Below are 14,678 nucleotides of genomic sequence, written 5' to 3' on the forward strand. Positions count from 1 at the left end.
TCTGAGCTCTGCCATCCAGCCAGCGCTCGATCCACCGCACCGTGCACTCGTCTAGTCCACTCTCCCAGAGCTTTCACATGAGGATAGTATGGAAGACGGTGTCAAAAGCCTTGCTTAAGTCAACGTAGACAACATCCACAGCTCTCCCCTCATCCAGCAAGCTAGTGATCCCATCATAGAAGGCTATGAGGTTTGTCAGACATGACTTCCCCTTGGTGAATCTATGCTGACTGCTCCTCAACACCTTCTTCTTTTTCATATGCCTGGAGATTCTCTCTAGGATGAGCTGCTCCATCACCTTCCCAGGGACGGAGGTCAGGCTGATCGGCCTGTAATTGCCCAGCTTCTCCCTCTTGTCCTTTTTGAAGACTGGAGTGACGTTGTCTCTCTTCCAGTCCTCAGGCACCTCTCCTGATCTCTTGGGTACATCCCATTGGGGCCCATAGATTTTTGAGTGGCCAGTTTGTCTAAGTGATCCCTAACYCAATACTCTCAACCGGCGGAAGGTCTTCCTCTAGCTCACTCAAACTTCGTGGCCAAGTTCCACATTCTCCTTTTAAAACTGTATCCAATTGTTTACTGTGCAAATCTTATCCRCAAGATATCTTATCCACTGACATGTAAGCACCGTAAAACGTCATGCACATACATGCACATAACCTGGTGCATCAGGTAGAGCTGTTTATTCACTCCTGAACAGGACTTCTACCTCTAGAACCAGCTTTGCTTCAAACAACAGGTGCTTTTGTTATTTCAGTAGCGCAACACAAAACATTTGTATTCAAGTAGGATTCCTGTTCTCCACAAAATGGTGAGTGGCATTTGTCACTTGAAAGAGAAGGCAAATTATGTCAATTGGACTATCAGAAATGTAAGTATTAGGAGTCTAGTTTTAGACCTTATGAGCACAACACTTCTCTCTGTGGCCATTTTCATACTCCAGCTATCTTATATTCCAAAATCTTTAGCAGGGAGATCATTTGCCCCTACACAGGCATGGAACAGGGGGCATGCATGCCTATCCCCCTAGCTGCACAGCAGCGCAAGTGACAAGGGTTGGCTACACAGACCTTATGAGTAGAGGTCCCTTGATTCCATCAGGATATGAAAAAACATGGGTTTAACATGTGAGGTTTTCTCTCCCTACCGGGAAGTTTAAAATCTTCCCGTACATGTAACTCTCTCAAATATATGAGAAAAGAAGGGAGAAGAGATCTTCAGTTTGGTGTTTTGATTTCAAATTTGTTACTTCTCTATTATTATCAGTCAGCTTTATTCCTGGAGGAAAGAATGTCTAGTAAAAAACATCTTCCAGACAGTCAAAGTAGAACTGATCAACTGATCAGTGCCATGATCTGTGTTGATGCTGGATGATGATGATAAGTTTCAACCTATATTTAGCAATTTTCCCACAAGACAGGGAACAGGAATGTCCATGTACTTTCACATTTTGGATTCGACTTGAAAAAAACTGTAGGAGCATTACAGACTTTTTTTCCCTGAATTTCTGAAACAGTCTGTATCAGACTGACAAGTGGCATTTCTCCAAGTTCTTAGAAAAGTCTGCCACACTGTATGGTTAGCACAACCTGGGCACAAGATTATATTGGCCTACCTTATTTCCAGTTATTTATACAGAAATACTTAAAGATCTACAGTGTTAAAATGTAGATTTATTTATCTGAGAATTTAATACTGAAGAGAATACCAACTTAATAGTTCTCATAGCAAAACCTATTTGGCCACAGAACCAAGTGCAGAGCAGACAGCAGCACAGAAACTCTCTGCTTCATCATCAACTCAAGATGCTTCAAATTTTGCCTCACTTCAAAATGCCACAAGACTTGTGAATTTTGGTACAGTTTCTGAGTTCTCTGCTCCAGCTGCTGCAGGGAAAAAAACAGACAAGATCTGCTCCTGCCTGAAAGCTTGAAGCAGTYGGGAAAAGAAAGAAAGGAGAATTAGCAATAGAAGTGAGAAACATCCCACTGAGATCACACACAGCAGTGAGCTATTTCACTATTTTGCTCACTGGTTTGAAAATAAGAGTAGGATAACAGTAGGACTTTAAGATGCACTAAAATTCTAGTAAATTTATTTAGCAGCTACAAGAATGAAGTGAAAAAAAAAAAGAAGAAAAAGAAATAGAAGAAGTCAAGAGACTGACACTTGATTTACACTTTATTATACTTTGTAGGCTGAGTGGCAGGCAGCCACAGGTGTACCTCATAAAGCTGATTTTCTAGTAAATGAGCCCTAATTTGAGTCTAAGCTAAGTTGAGTCTCCAGGCTGGTTCAGTCAGGATCTCAGAGGAACAGCTAAAACAGCTTTGTTTGTTCTGCCCTCTCCCTGCAGGAGAGCAATAGAAGGTGTTTTTTTCTGTATGCTGTTTTGCTGTGGTAAGTATGAATTCTTAACATACTGATTAAATGGGGGAGGCATGGGTAATATTTAGAAAGACTCCGCAGTTGACAGCATTAATTTTGTGTAAAGCCTGTTTGCTCACATATGCTGGAAAGATCACATGTACTTAAAGAACAAACTTAATTCTAGCTTGAATGGTTTTTCCTTTTTCCAAAGATGTTATGAATCTCTAATGTAGGAAACAGCTTCTACTGCCTGGTATTTGCCTCCTGGGGCAAATCTTTTAAATTTGACATATTAAGAAAAGTGCTTAAAAACTGTATTTGTATATAAAAAAAAAAAACTCTCAGATATTTCCTCTGAGCTTCTGGCCTGCAAAAACCTTTTTATGAGGCCAGTTTAAGTATAAAACACTGAGTATTTGTTATCTATTGGCAATCCGGCTTTATAGATACTTGCACATGGCTTTCCTCTTTGTGTTACAAGATTATGCAAGTGAATGACTGGTGTTTAAGTGCTGGCAAAGCTTGCTGTTGTTGCCATTTTTTGAAAAACTTACTTTTATCTAAAGGCTAAACAGGGTGTTAACTTCTGAGTGCAGGGGAGGTTTGTTCACTTTGCTGCCTGATGTGCAGTCTGTTGGTTAAAGAAGACAGTTCAGTGAAGTCTGTATCCTTCTGGGGGCACATTGGGCTTTGTACTGCGCAGGGGGAAATCCCTTCTGGGCTGTGGCAGCAAGTATTTTGCCCCCGCAGGTAAACACGTCACTACCCCTCTYGCAAGCACCACTGTGTGAACTCTATTATTTATTTTTCTCTTCTTTCTCTATTCCAAACGGAAGGCTGGTCTTTAATATTACTGCTCTGAGAGTTATGCTGCTTTTGGGTAATCCTTAACTTAAGAGCTGTGGCAACTGTTCCTGCCACTAATGTGGGATAGATAGCTAACATAGACTGCACTTCTGACTGTTTCCCTATTCCCTAGTTTAATAAAACCAGTGAGTTGAAAGTGATACTCTAGTGGAATGTAGGTGCTGAAACTAAAATATGGGTTCAAACCTGTGCTGTGAGCAAAGGCAAGAGTGGAAAGCCGTGAGATAAAAGCATGTGACTATTCAGTTCAGGGTGAAAAAGGTTGCAATATGCAGATTAGTGATGCTATCTTGTGTGAGGGGAGGGTTTTATCCTTGCAAAATCTATCTCCTGTAGCTTAGGTGCACTCCTGTAGCTTAGGTGCGCGCTGTATTTGAAGCATCTGTTTTAAACCTCACTCTGAAAATAGAAAATAGAAAAGGAACTAAAGCATCTTGTGGGGTGCGTTACTTGGGGAAACTCCAAATGTGGTAACGTATGCAGTGACAGCTGCAGCTATGTTAATCGGTAAAGGGAAAAACAACAGCTCTTGTAGGTTCACTGCCGTGCTGAAACGCCTGCTCTGCCCGCTCCTCTCCCAGGATCCACAAAGAACAGCCCAGAAGGACATCCTAATGCTCTCTGGAAAACAAATTGCTTTTAAACCTTACCTTCTGAAGACTATCAGAGGGTGAAATCAAGAAAGCTGCAGTTCCTAAACTGACTTGTATAACTGGCCCATAGAATAAGATTGGAAGCCAGAAATGTCTAGCACTATATGAAATAGCTTGGGAAAATATTTGGACAAATGTGGTTATTAGACCTAAAGTTAGAGAAGTAGGTAAGGAAGCATATGGTACAAATGTGACTGAAAGTAATAACTAATTTTTATATCTAAAAATCTATTTTGAGGTAAGATGAACTGGGTAATGTTGCTTAGCATTTCGCTTAATTTAAGAAGATAGTCAACTGATGCTGTTCCTCAGATTCTTTTTAATTTTAAATACAAAAACTGGGAGGGGGGAGGAAACAGCAGGATTTTGGAAAATGTTTTTTTCCCTTTTTTCCCCACCCCTTCCAGCTCCACACCAGTCTGATATCCAGTTCTTTGTAGAACTAGAAGTGAAAGTTTTTGTGCCAGTCAGGATGTGGACCAAAGATTACTAACTAACTTGATGCTAAGGTTTCAAATTGCCTACTGAACAGAAAAATGGGTGCAGAGGAGCACTTATGCTCCTGTCTCTGAATCTCATGTCTTGTCTCTGTTCCTGTCAGGCACTTTGCAAGAGGAAGAAGTTGATAATGTCTTCAGAACATGGAGCTAACAAACGGCATCATAACCCAGTGGAAAGTATTTGCAGAAAGATCAAATCCATCCAAATGATGGACCAGGTCTCTAATCCTGCATTGCAGATACCAAAATTTCAGTCCCGGAACTTTGACAGTCCACAGTATAACATCAAAAAAAATCTAGAAGAAATACTGAAGAAAAGAACATGTAGAAGCCATAATAACACTGCTCCACATCTCATAAGCCCCAGTGGTGACAGTATCTTCTCGCCAGATTTGCGGGGGCTGTCCCCATGTCTYGGGCGTATCTCTGACTGCTCTTCTGTGAATGCCACCTATTCAATCATTGACAGTGAAGAGAAGATGAGTAAACCGTGGACACCAACRTGCCAGAGTGAGAAGAGTACTCCGTCCCTCTTCAGAACTAGAGAGGCTAATGCCCGGAACGAGCTATGTGTCTTATCAAGTGCTGAATCTAAAGATGTGCCTCATGACCAGAAGTACCTTACGTCAAGCCCAAACTTACATTTTTTGATATCTGATAAAAAGTCAGAAGGTGCTGTAGCACAGCCTTCTGTGCCAAGGAGGCTGTCTTTGAGTGAAAGAGGTAAAGTTTTGGAAATAAAGTAAATAAATAAAAAATCTCAATCAAATAAAACTAGACATCAGGACATTTGGCCTACATGGCTGAATTTTACTGCTTTAAGAGTAATAGATTTTCTATGCCACTCTAATGAAACTGCGAAAAGAGCTATGTAGAACCTTAATCTTTCTCTGAAAGCTATTTATGTTTGAAAGTTATTCAGAAAGTAAGTGGAGGACGTAAGCGTTGAGGAAGTAAGGATTAAGTCAGTATATTTTCAAACTTGATAATTTGTTTATTGAGAGGAGTTATTTTGTTTGTTTATTTGCTTTTTATTTATTTGCTTTTTATCTTTAATATAGAAGATAAGTGAGTTTGATTTTTATGTGTTTTGGGTTTTTTGTTTTTTTTTTTGGGGGTTGTTTTTTTTTTTTGTTGTTCCTGGTGTCTTAATGATTGATTTCTTTTTTTTTTTTGATTGTTTTCAAAAAACAATAATCTGATTCTAAGTCTTCCACCACCAGTGTATATTGGGGGAAGGGAAAGGGGGAAGATATCTGGCTTCCTGAAGTTCTGTTCTATATCATGTTTACTATATGCAGTATCTACTTCTATACATAGATGGGTAGGAATGTATATTCTAGTTCCTAGCTTCTGATGCTCTAGCTATGGACAATTCCTGACAATATTTAGTAGTACTGTCATTTTTTTTAATTGTCTGTGTATTATTCAAGCTGCAGTAGGCCATACTCGAGCTATTGGGCAAATGATACTGTAGTTAGAGACAGTGATGTTTGAAGTTTGCACTGAATGAATAAAAATGGACAAAACTATTCTTTATAGGGTGGAAATGGTCCATGGGCTACAAAGCTGATGATATATATGATGTAAGCTTGATCTGTGAAGAAGACTTGCTGACTACTATCTTCTGTGCATGTGATGTAGAGCATACAGGTTTGCCCATGGCTTTTTGTTGTTGTCTTTCCTCTTAGTACATTTTCAAGGCTCAAATAGTCACTTCCAAACCATAATGCAGTCTGTRGTATCCTTAGATTGAGTAGCTACCTTAGCTGGCCAGTTATACATGTGACAGATGCTAAGTAAATCTCTGTACCACTTTGTATGCTGCCTGTCTTCTATATCCTATCAACCCCCCCCACAAACTGTTTTTTGCCCTACTCTAGAGAATTATCACACTTCTTCCTATCTACCTTATAAGTGATGATTATTTCTTTTAGGCGTTTTTCAGTTAGAGAAATTAACTTTTGGAAACTTCAGAACAAAGGTTTACTCTTCTGAGTTCCCTATCTAATATAACTAAATCTGCAGGTGGCTTTTTTTGTGTGCATGTGCTATTGTTTATGTGGGTTTCTTCTGCGGGTAGGAGGGTGTCTAACTGTATGAAATAGAAACTGCCAGTCACAGGATTCACCTTCATCTGATGATGAGAGCCCTGAAAGTAGTAGCATAGCAAAGGAGGCTTTTTTTTAAATGATGTCATAAAACGAAAGTACTAGACTTCCACACTTCCATTTTTTTTTTAAACAAAAGGTTCTAAACTACCCCAGATCCTAAAAGAACTTCAGTGATCGCTTGCTTGTCTACCAGACAAGCAGACTAGTTGCTGCCAGACTAGATCAGTAGCATGTCTTTTCATAGAATTTCCTACCCTCTCTGATGTCCTGCTGGACTTTAAAATCTAGTGCTTGGACACCTTTGTCTATCCTAGGAAAAGTAGCTGTTTCCAAGATTGTTGATTTTCTGAGACATACAACTAGTCGAGGATCAGAGGACAGTGGCCTTGAAGAGCTCTGCAACATGCTTGACCCGGATCAAAGAGATGTCTCTATGGACCTGGAAACATATCATGCTATCATGAAGGAGTGGATTGAAGACTGTAAAAGAAAATGGTAACACCTTTTTTCCTCAATCTACCTCATAAAATCTTCTGTTAAAGCAAGAAAGCAGAAACCATTCCCGTGATTCTTATTTTCAGTATCTTAGAACAAAGATAACGTCATTCTGACAACAGCATATTTCTTGTCTGAAAATTTTTATATATTTCAAGTATGCAATCTGTATCAGACTATTTCATGTTTTCTTGCTTCAGGGAAGAAGACTGCACAGAGGAACCAACAGCAAACATAGATGATCCGGAATCTAAAGTACATAAAAGCATCTCTGAAGGTGCAGAACCTTTTTGGTTCTGGATTTTGGTTGCTGGATTTATTGTGAAGAAATTTGCACTTTCTTGAATTCTAACCAGAAATATCTCTTACAGCAAAAAAGATGTCTGTCAGATTGAATGTTACTTCAGGAAGTTTAGAGGCCTTTGGGGGTGATGCATCCAAAGGAGACTTGTAAGTTCATTTAAGTAATGCTTTCAGGGAAGTTTGTACTTCCAGATTTCATTATTCARGAGCAATTCCTGGAATTGTTATTTCAGAAAACTCTCTTGGCAAGGCTTCTAATGCTGACCTCAATGTGCCAACTCTTGATGCAACAAGTTCTTCCTCACAACTTCTGCTAAATAGTAAAAACATGTTAATAAATTGACTTATTGTTATCTTGGTCCATCTATATTGATTGACCTTCTTAATTTCCTGCAGTCAGAGTTTTGCTGTTGGTTTCTTTTACTCTGCAAATATTCCCCCTGCCCTTCTTCCTCCAGATTCTCTGGAATCTGACCATGGAAGATATTGTCTCCTATATTTCTACTCCTTAATTCTGCTTGGGCATTTCTCTTTATAATCATGACTATTATTTGGATTCAATAACAGCAGAGTCCTTAATAAAGACACTAGAAGATAACATACATTCATATTATAAGATTTCATTTTTGAAAGTATAGGTAGGGGATGGCAAGGGGCTCCAGGGGAAGAGAAGGGACCCAGGACTTCTGGGTTTTATTAATTAGAATTAATAAATTCTAGAGTAATTTCTTGATGACCTAGAAGGAGATTAACAAAGGCTTAAGGTATTGTCCTGCTGTCATCCAGCCTTGGCACCTGTCCAGTGGTGTTGCAAGTCATGTGTGAGCTACCTGCTTACCACTCTAGTCAGTGGAGCAGGGCATCAAGATTTTCAAAAMCTCTAATTGGAACAAGTCACCTTCATATTTCCTGGTTTTGTTACTGAAACAGGGAAACATCTGACTTGATAACCTGTGTGGCAGACCTGCAGTACAACAACCAGAAGCTTCAGGAAGAGAACAACAAATTGAAGCTGACACTGGAAGCTGTAGATGAGGCCAACAACAAGTTAATGGCAGATAACGAAGATTTACATCAACAAATAAAAAGGTGGGAGACCTTGGCATGCCTGGTCTGTGTAAGGCTGTGGATAGGCCTCTCTTTCATGGGGCAGGCTAATCTTGCTTGTTTTTGGCCTCACCAGTACTTCATGGCAGTAAGTTTCATGAGTTAATGCAGTATCTGCAAGGCATAATTCTGTGGCCAGTCCTAGGTCAAATGCTCACTGCCAAGCAGTGGGAAAATATGCATGTAAGAGCTGTTTAGCTAGTCATAGAATCATAGAATGCCCAAGGTTGGAAGGGACCTCAGAGGTCATCGAGTCCAACCCCCCTGCACACACAGGGTCACCTAGAGCACGTGGCACAGGGCCGCATCCAAGCGGGTTTAAAAGATCTCCAAAGAAGGAGACTCCACAACCTCTCTGGGCAGCCTGTTCTAGTGCTCTGTCACCCTCACATAGAAAGTCCAATAAGGAACTGGATTTGGTTGTCTCAGTGGACAGCTGTAGCCTGGGGACCTTTTAAAACCATGAGTTCATGGCTATTTTTAGTGAGTTCTTCCATCTTATCCAAATAATTGGAGTTATGTCAACTACCAAACAATTCTTAGTCTAGCTGCGGGAGATTAAGGCAGGAGTCTTTCTGCTTTGCTGATGCAGGACATGTGTATGTGGCAGACCCTGTGGTCTGGGCTACTCTGCTGTCTAGAGCTACTGGTAGGACAGAAATCTTCCCACAGTGTGGAAACCTGYATAGGTTGGTGTATCAGATCAGAACAATGATAATATGATGCATAGCTTATCTCTGAAAATTGAACAGATCTCCATAACTATTAGCAATGAGGCTAAGTAAAGATGTGTTTGTGTGCTTGGACAACCAGACAGATTTAACTGTTACAAGCTTGATTGTTGGGTAGATGCAGACAGAAAAAGGCTTGATAGGTGCTATCTTTATGCAGCTCTTGTTTTGAGATTGGAAGGGCACTTCCCTCGCACATCGAACTTGAGCAAAGATAAAACAAGATGGCAAGTCCATAAGACCTTTTTTTCCCCAAAATGAAGCAATAGATTTAAACTTGATTGTTGCTCTTATGTTAAATATCTGTGCCAAAAGAGAGTCCCTGGGGGCTTCTGAAAATGCTGTGTATTTCAAGCCTATCTATGACCAACTAGCTTAATTTTTCCTGGATTACCTTCCTTCTCCCCAGTATCCAGCACTCGGTGCTGAAAGCCAAGTTGCTGGAAGAAGAATTGGAAGAAGCAAAAAACAGCCTGAACTTCTCAGAAGAGAAGAGGCAGCAGGTTCTGTGCCAGAATAAACAGCTAGTAGGTGATCTTGCTTCTCAGTTAATGCTGTACAACTTCTTTGCCGTAACAACAGAATGACCTATCTGCCCATAAAAATTGTCAGTACCCATCAAGTACTGAGGCTTTTTGAGAGAGTTTTAAAGCATAATTTGTTCAAAAATATAATTAGTTATGTAATCTGCTGTAACTTTTTTTCCCATCAATTACAGTGTAGAAAACAATTTTCACAGTGGAATGGCCCTTTTAACTATTTTATATAATTACACTGAAGACAACAGTGTTAACAAATGTTGAAATCAGGCCTCATCTAATTTGGAGCTTGATATATCCTGCTAGGAATTTTGAGTGCTGCACTTGGCTTTTGCAGACAGAGGACAGCAGGCTTAGGTCAGATGCCCAAAGAAAGGGATCTTTCAGGACATCCTAGGCCTATGAAGAAATTCAAAGCCTGCCGGAAAGCTGTCCATTTGGCCTGACAGCTGGAAACTGGGCAGCTTTAGAGCATCTGAGAGGGTGCAAGCTGCCTGTGTGGAACTATCTGAATTGCCACCTAGATGGCTGGAGTGGTTATTGCTGCTTTTTTTTTTTTYCCCCTCTCTGATGCAAGTAGTGTAACATGCATAGGCTTTCCAGATCTGCCTTGATTCAGGTATGAACGTAACTAGCCATGCATATTCTAGCCCCAAATGCCATCACCTGGTCCTCTAGTGGTCTGAGTTTTACTCAAATACGAAGTGTTGGGGCCAAACCTTGAGTTTAGCAAGTGTTGTATCGTTAAGGGTTTGTGAACTCTGCCAGTTGCAGCACTCCTCATTCTGCTTTCCCCCCGACAGCATAGAAATGTGTTACTGCAGCTTCCCACTAGACCTGAATGTGCTTGTGATCCATGGCTTTTTGGATTAGTCTGGCTTTGAATGTTAAACTTGATATGCTAAATATTACTTGTGAAGATATTTTAAGAATTGCATTTTTTAAAACATGACTGAACCTAACAACTTTTTATTTTTTTATTAAAAGGAAAAAGAAAATCAGTCACTTGTCATCAAAATGACCTCTCTTCAAGAAGAGGTAAAATAAATCATGACTTTACAAATGCATGTCCTTGTCTAGCTAAAAGCTCACAATCAAGAAACAAATTTTATTCAGCTTCAAAACCTGAGGTGCAAACTAACTTAGCAAAATATGTTTCATAAGAATGGTCTATCTTATCTCTATATCTTGACATTGTGTTGTGCTTCAGACATTCCATTAGGTGAGCAAGTAAGGACTGGGAAATGAGGAGGACAGAAACAAAACAACTTCCTGCTACAACGCTTAAATCTTGATAGACAAACTCTAAGTATTTCTAGGTATTTCTAGTTAACATAGCTCTAACTCTGTTTCTGTACAGAGTGTAATTTTTTTTTCTTCTTTGGATTGAGGATCACTTCCATTGTCCTTCTCTAAGATCCAAATGAGGAGTCCTGTGTAGAACTGTAGCTTCAACAAAATGCAGTAGCTGGGGGCTTCTCAATTCAGATTGATCCTTTAATACTGAGCAAGAATCCACAGGAGGCTTGAAGGAGATACTGTTCATAGATCTTGTATATATTGGTTCCAAGAATTTATTATTGCGTAGTAAAGTAGTCCCTGCTTATTGCATATTTACAGTATTCAAGATTAGTCTTTCTAAAAAGTTTTGTAAATCTGAATTGCTATTCATATGCTCTATGTTTTTAAAAATATTTCTTCTGCTGCAGGTGTAAAGGCTTTCATTTAGTTTTTCAGATTGATTTTTGGTAGTTTTTGAAACTGTGGGTTTTGAGGAGTATTTTTCTTTTAATCAGGAACTGAAGAAATGAAAAGTGATGGAGAAGCTATTTCAATGGGAAAAGCTCTGTTCATCTGAATTGAAAACAAATTTCTTAGAGTTCTGTTGGAGGTGTTGGTGTTACTGAGTTTAATCCCACCCTTAAATTTCTACATTTCAACCAGAATCTTGCATTCAATGGCGGCATGCCTGAACTTTGATTGTGTCATCCTACAAGTTTTTTTTTTTTTTTGCCTCAAATTTCAAGATATTACTTTGATATGAAAAAGGCATATGGTAGATGAACTTATATTGCAGTGCAATTCTTGTCCCAAGTGTTTGTGGGCTGGGGTAGTCCTGACCTTTGCAGCATCAGAGCTTAACTTTGAAAAGTATTAAAAACATCAGAGGAAGAAGTATAAGGAAGCTTTGTATAAACATAAATGCTGACACTGCTTTAGAGTACGCAGTAGTTTGGGGGTGAAGTTGTCATTATGCTTAGCTTCTCGTAAGAGAATCTGTCAATCCATTTTATTGCGCCTGAACACTCTGCATATTTTTAGAATATTAGGAATACCCTGGACACTGATGGACTTCAAAAGAAGATTTTGGAGTTGTCTAAAACTACAGCAGAGCTTCAAGTAAGTGTTTTAACTTTAGAAGGCACAAAAGAGATGTTACAGTCTACCAGAGGAGAATTCCCCCTCTGTAAAGGTAAATACTAAACTAGTGAAGAGCAAGAGTGCATTTTAGCTTAGACAGTGTGATAGATTTGACTAGAAAAGTTGTTATCTGGAGCCTAGAAACCAAGCTCCTTTCGACAGTCCACAGTTTCATTCTTCCTCCTAAATTTTAGGAAACCTTTTCCGTATATCTTGAAGAAATATTAGTAAAATAATGTATTTGCTACTGTTGCTGAAACTGTTAGCCTGATTAGAAAAGGAAAGACAAAAATGTTTCAGTTCCCACAGTGATATCTGTTTTACCTGGGTGCAAGATTTTGACTTTGAAAAATATATGCAAGGTACTTAGCAAAGTCGACTCCCTCAAAACAAGGGATCACGATGCYCTTTTCCTCTCTCAATATGAGAGAGGAACAGACTTCTCATAGTACATGCAAATAACTGGAATACTTTTTAATCTAATCTCTTYGCACTTCAGATCCAAGCACACGACTATGAGATTATTGTGGTGAATAAAGAGGCAAGCCTGATCCAGGTTAGTTATTTTAATTTTGTCTTGCTTTAAACTTCTGAGTATGGGACACATGGCTGAAAATCCAAGGCAGCTCTCCTGTGGTACTGTTCTTTCTGATATTCTTATATGACAGAACCTGATCCTATAAATGGCTTCAAAGTAGGCGAGATATACTTTAAGAGCTGGGTATGAGTCAGCATAACTAAGAGCTTCAGGATTTGGCTTTAAAAAAATAGATACATTTAAACAAAACAAACCTGAACTGCCAAGAAATGCACAGAATTTTATACACAGAAACTTAAAGCTGAGTTTCATAAATTGGCAGTAGAAGAATGTACTCACAGAAGACATTTCCATTTCTGTYCTCTAGTTCTGTTGCTTACTTCTCTGGCTAGACATGGTGATCCAGAACCCGCCCAGAAACACATGTCTAAGCTTTTCCAATACTGAGTTGTAATTGCCTAGGCTTTACTTAGGTATTTTTCTGATGTTATTTTTCAACTGTAGACTTTGAAAACAAGACAGAAGACCCTGTGTAGGGACTTTGGTGTTCTCTAGCATGCAGTTCCAGTAAAACAACTTGGCTAGTGAAGTATTTGGCTGCTAATATATCTACAAAAGTGATTGCAGTTTCAATTTGATAGTGATAAGAGAACCAAACTTCAGTGTAATCCAAACTGATGAAAATATGCTTCCTGACAATTTTTAGGTTTTGACAGAAGTGGTCTCAGGATACAAAGGAATTGACACTTTTGAGTAACTTGCAATTACTCATCCTTGAATGATTCAAGGTTTCTGTGGCCTGGGCAGTATCTTTCCCCTTAAAGAAAGGCTCACCAAGCCTATTCACTAGGTGGGAGATTTGAATGCAGTCTCTGAGACTGCATGGACTTTTAGGTAAAGGCCTATAGGTAAAGGAAAACTTGCACTTATAGGTAAAGGTCTGCATAATTTTAATATGGAAAACTGATTTTACTTGTTGGCATTAGGAATGAGCTTAACAACAAAGACAACCTGGATAAGATTAAAGGTGCTAGGAAAACAAAAGAATGATTGCCATATTCTCAGCCACAAACTGCAGAAGATGAAAAACACTTGACATTTTATTAATTTTTATTTTTCCTTGTCTTTATTTTGTTCATCTTCAGCATAAGTCATTTGTCTCTGCCAAGGCAAACCTTGGAACATTAATTTCTCATGTTTGCTTCACCTTTTTGGAAAAACTTTAAGAATCTTTTAAAGAGGAAGAAGCTGTAAAAGGAAGGAGAGTAAGAGTTCCTATTGCAGGCTCACATTTCCTTTAAGGAATGTCCTGATGGCCTGTGCAGTGTTTTCTACCATAGTGGCCTAACAGGTTTGTTCCTTTGCATAGCTAAGAAAGCTACTATATCAAGTTCCACAGTCTTACTGTGAGGTGTGAAATATCTGTCAGTCTTTCCATTAGATGATGTTTCATCTGTGGAGCACGACCCTCTGTACCTTTGATCATGAATGCTTATGAAAGCAAACTTGTTTAGGAACACAGCGTAACTTGTTTAAGGGGCTATTTAGGATTAATGCTCATGCCATGCATGCTATAGTCCACACTTTCCACCAAAGCTTAAGTGCTTCTGTGTATTTTAATCTGCAATGCCAGTACAGAAATTAGGAGAGTAGAAGATAAGCCTTGGCACTTATGAAGAAATTGTCTTTTTGCTTAAGTCCAGGCATTGCATAAGAGAGTCTTTTCTTTTAGTCAACAGTGAGACACTTGGCTCTATATTCCTTCAAATTTGCAGTTTTGATTTGCAATTTGCAGTTGCAATTTGCAATTTGACCATTTTTATCTTATGCAATCAGATTGCTTTCCCTCTCACTTCTGCATCCTTTTTCCCCTTCAAAAAACAAAGCTGCGAAAGCACCRGAAAATGGATTGCTGTTCAAACATCAAATATACACCTTAATGTTGTGGTAAAGGATTGACTATAGTAGTATTCTAGCCATAGAGAATCTTAGTCACATATTAGCTCATTCAAATCACTAAGTTATTTGTGTTTTAAAGGT

At 39.1% G+C, this 14,678-nt stretch overlaps 1 protein-coding gene across 2 annotated transcripts in view; it reads left to right on the forward strand.

Annotated features, from left to right (window-relative positions):
* The first annotated feature begins 2,316 nt into the window (after positions 1-2,316).
* Positions 2,317-14,678, forward strand: part of LRMP (lymphoid restricted membrane protein) — a 37,485-nt gene continuing 25,123 nt past the window's right edge. Inside the window, exons 1-11 of one of the 2 annotated variants that reach the window (XM_026043264.1) lie at positions 2,317-2,400; positions 4,492-5,113; positions 5,933-6,043; positions 6,819-6,999; positions 7,200-7,276; positions 7,371-7,449; positions 8,233-8,391; positions 9,550-9,667; positions 10,667-10,717; positions 12,002-12,079; positions 12,600-12,656. In XM_026043264.1, coding sequence (XP_025899049.1) covers positions 4,519-5,113; positions 5,933-6,043; positions 6,819-6,999; positions 7,200-7,276; positions 7,371-7,449; positions 8,233-8,391; positions 9,550-9,667; positions 10,667-10,717; positions 12,002-12,079; positions 12,600-12,656 — 1,506 coding nt within the window. In that variant the 5' untranslated portion in view covers positions 2,317-2,400; positions 4,492-4,518. The remainder of the gene's footprint in view (positions 2,401-4,491; positions 5,114-5,932; positions 6,044-6,818; positions 7,000-7,199; positions 7,277-7,370; positions 7,450-8,232; positions 8,392-9,549; positions 9,668-10,666; positions 10,718-12,001; positions 12,080-12,599; positions 12,657-14,678) is intronic. The other variant, XM_026043263.1, reaches the window with a different exon arrangement.

This window comes from Nothoprocta perdicaria, unplaced genomic scaffold, assembly GCF_003342845.1.
Source record: "Nothoprocta perdicaria isolate Ctin4 unplaced genomic scaffold, notPer1 scaffold_324, whole genome shotgun sequence".
Taxonomy (NCBI): Eukaryota; Metazoa; Chordata; class Aves; order Tinamiformes; family Tinamidae; genus Nothoprocta; species Nothoprocta perdicaria.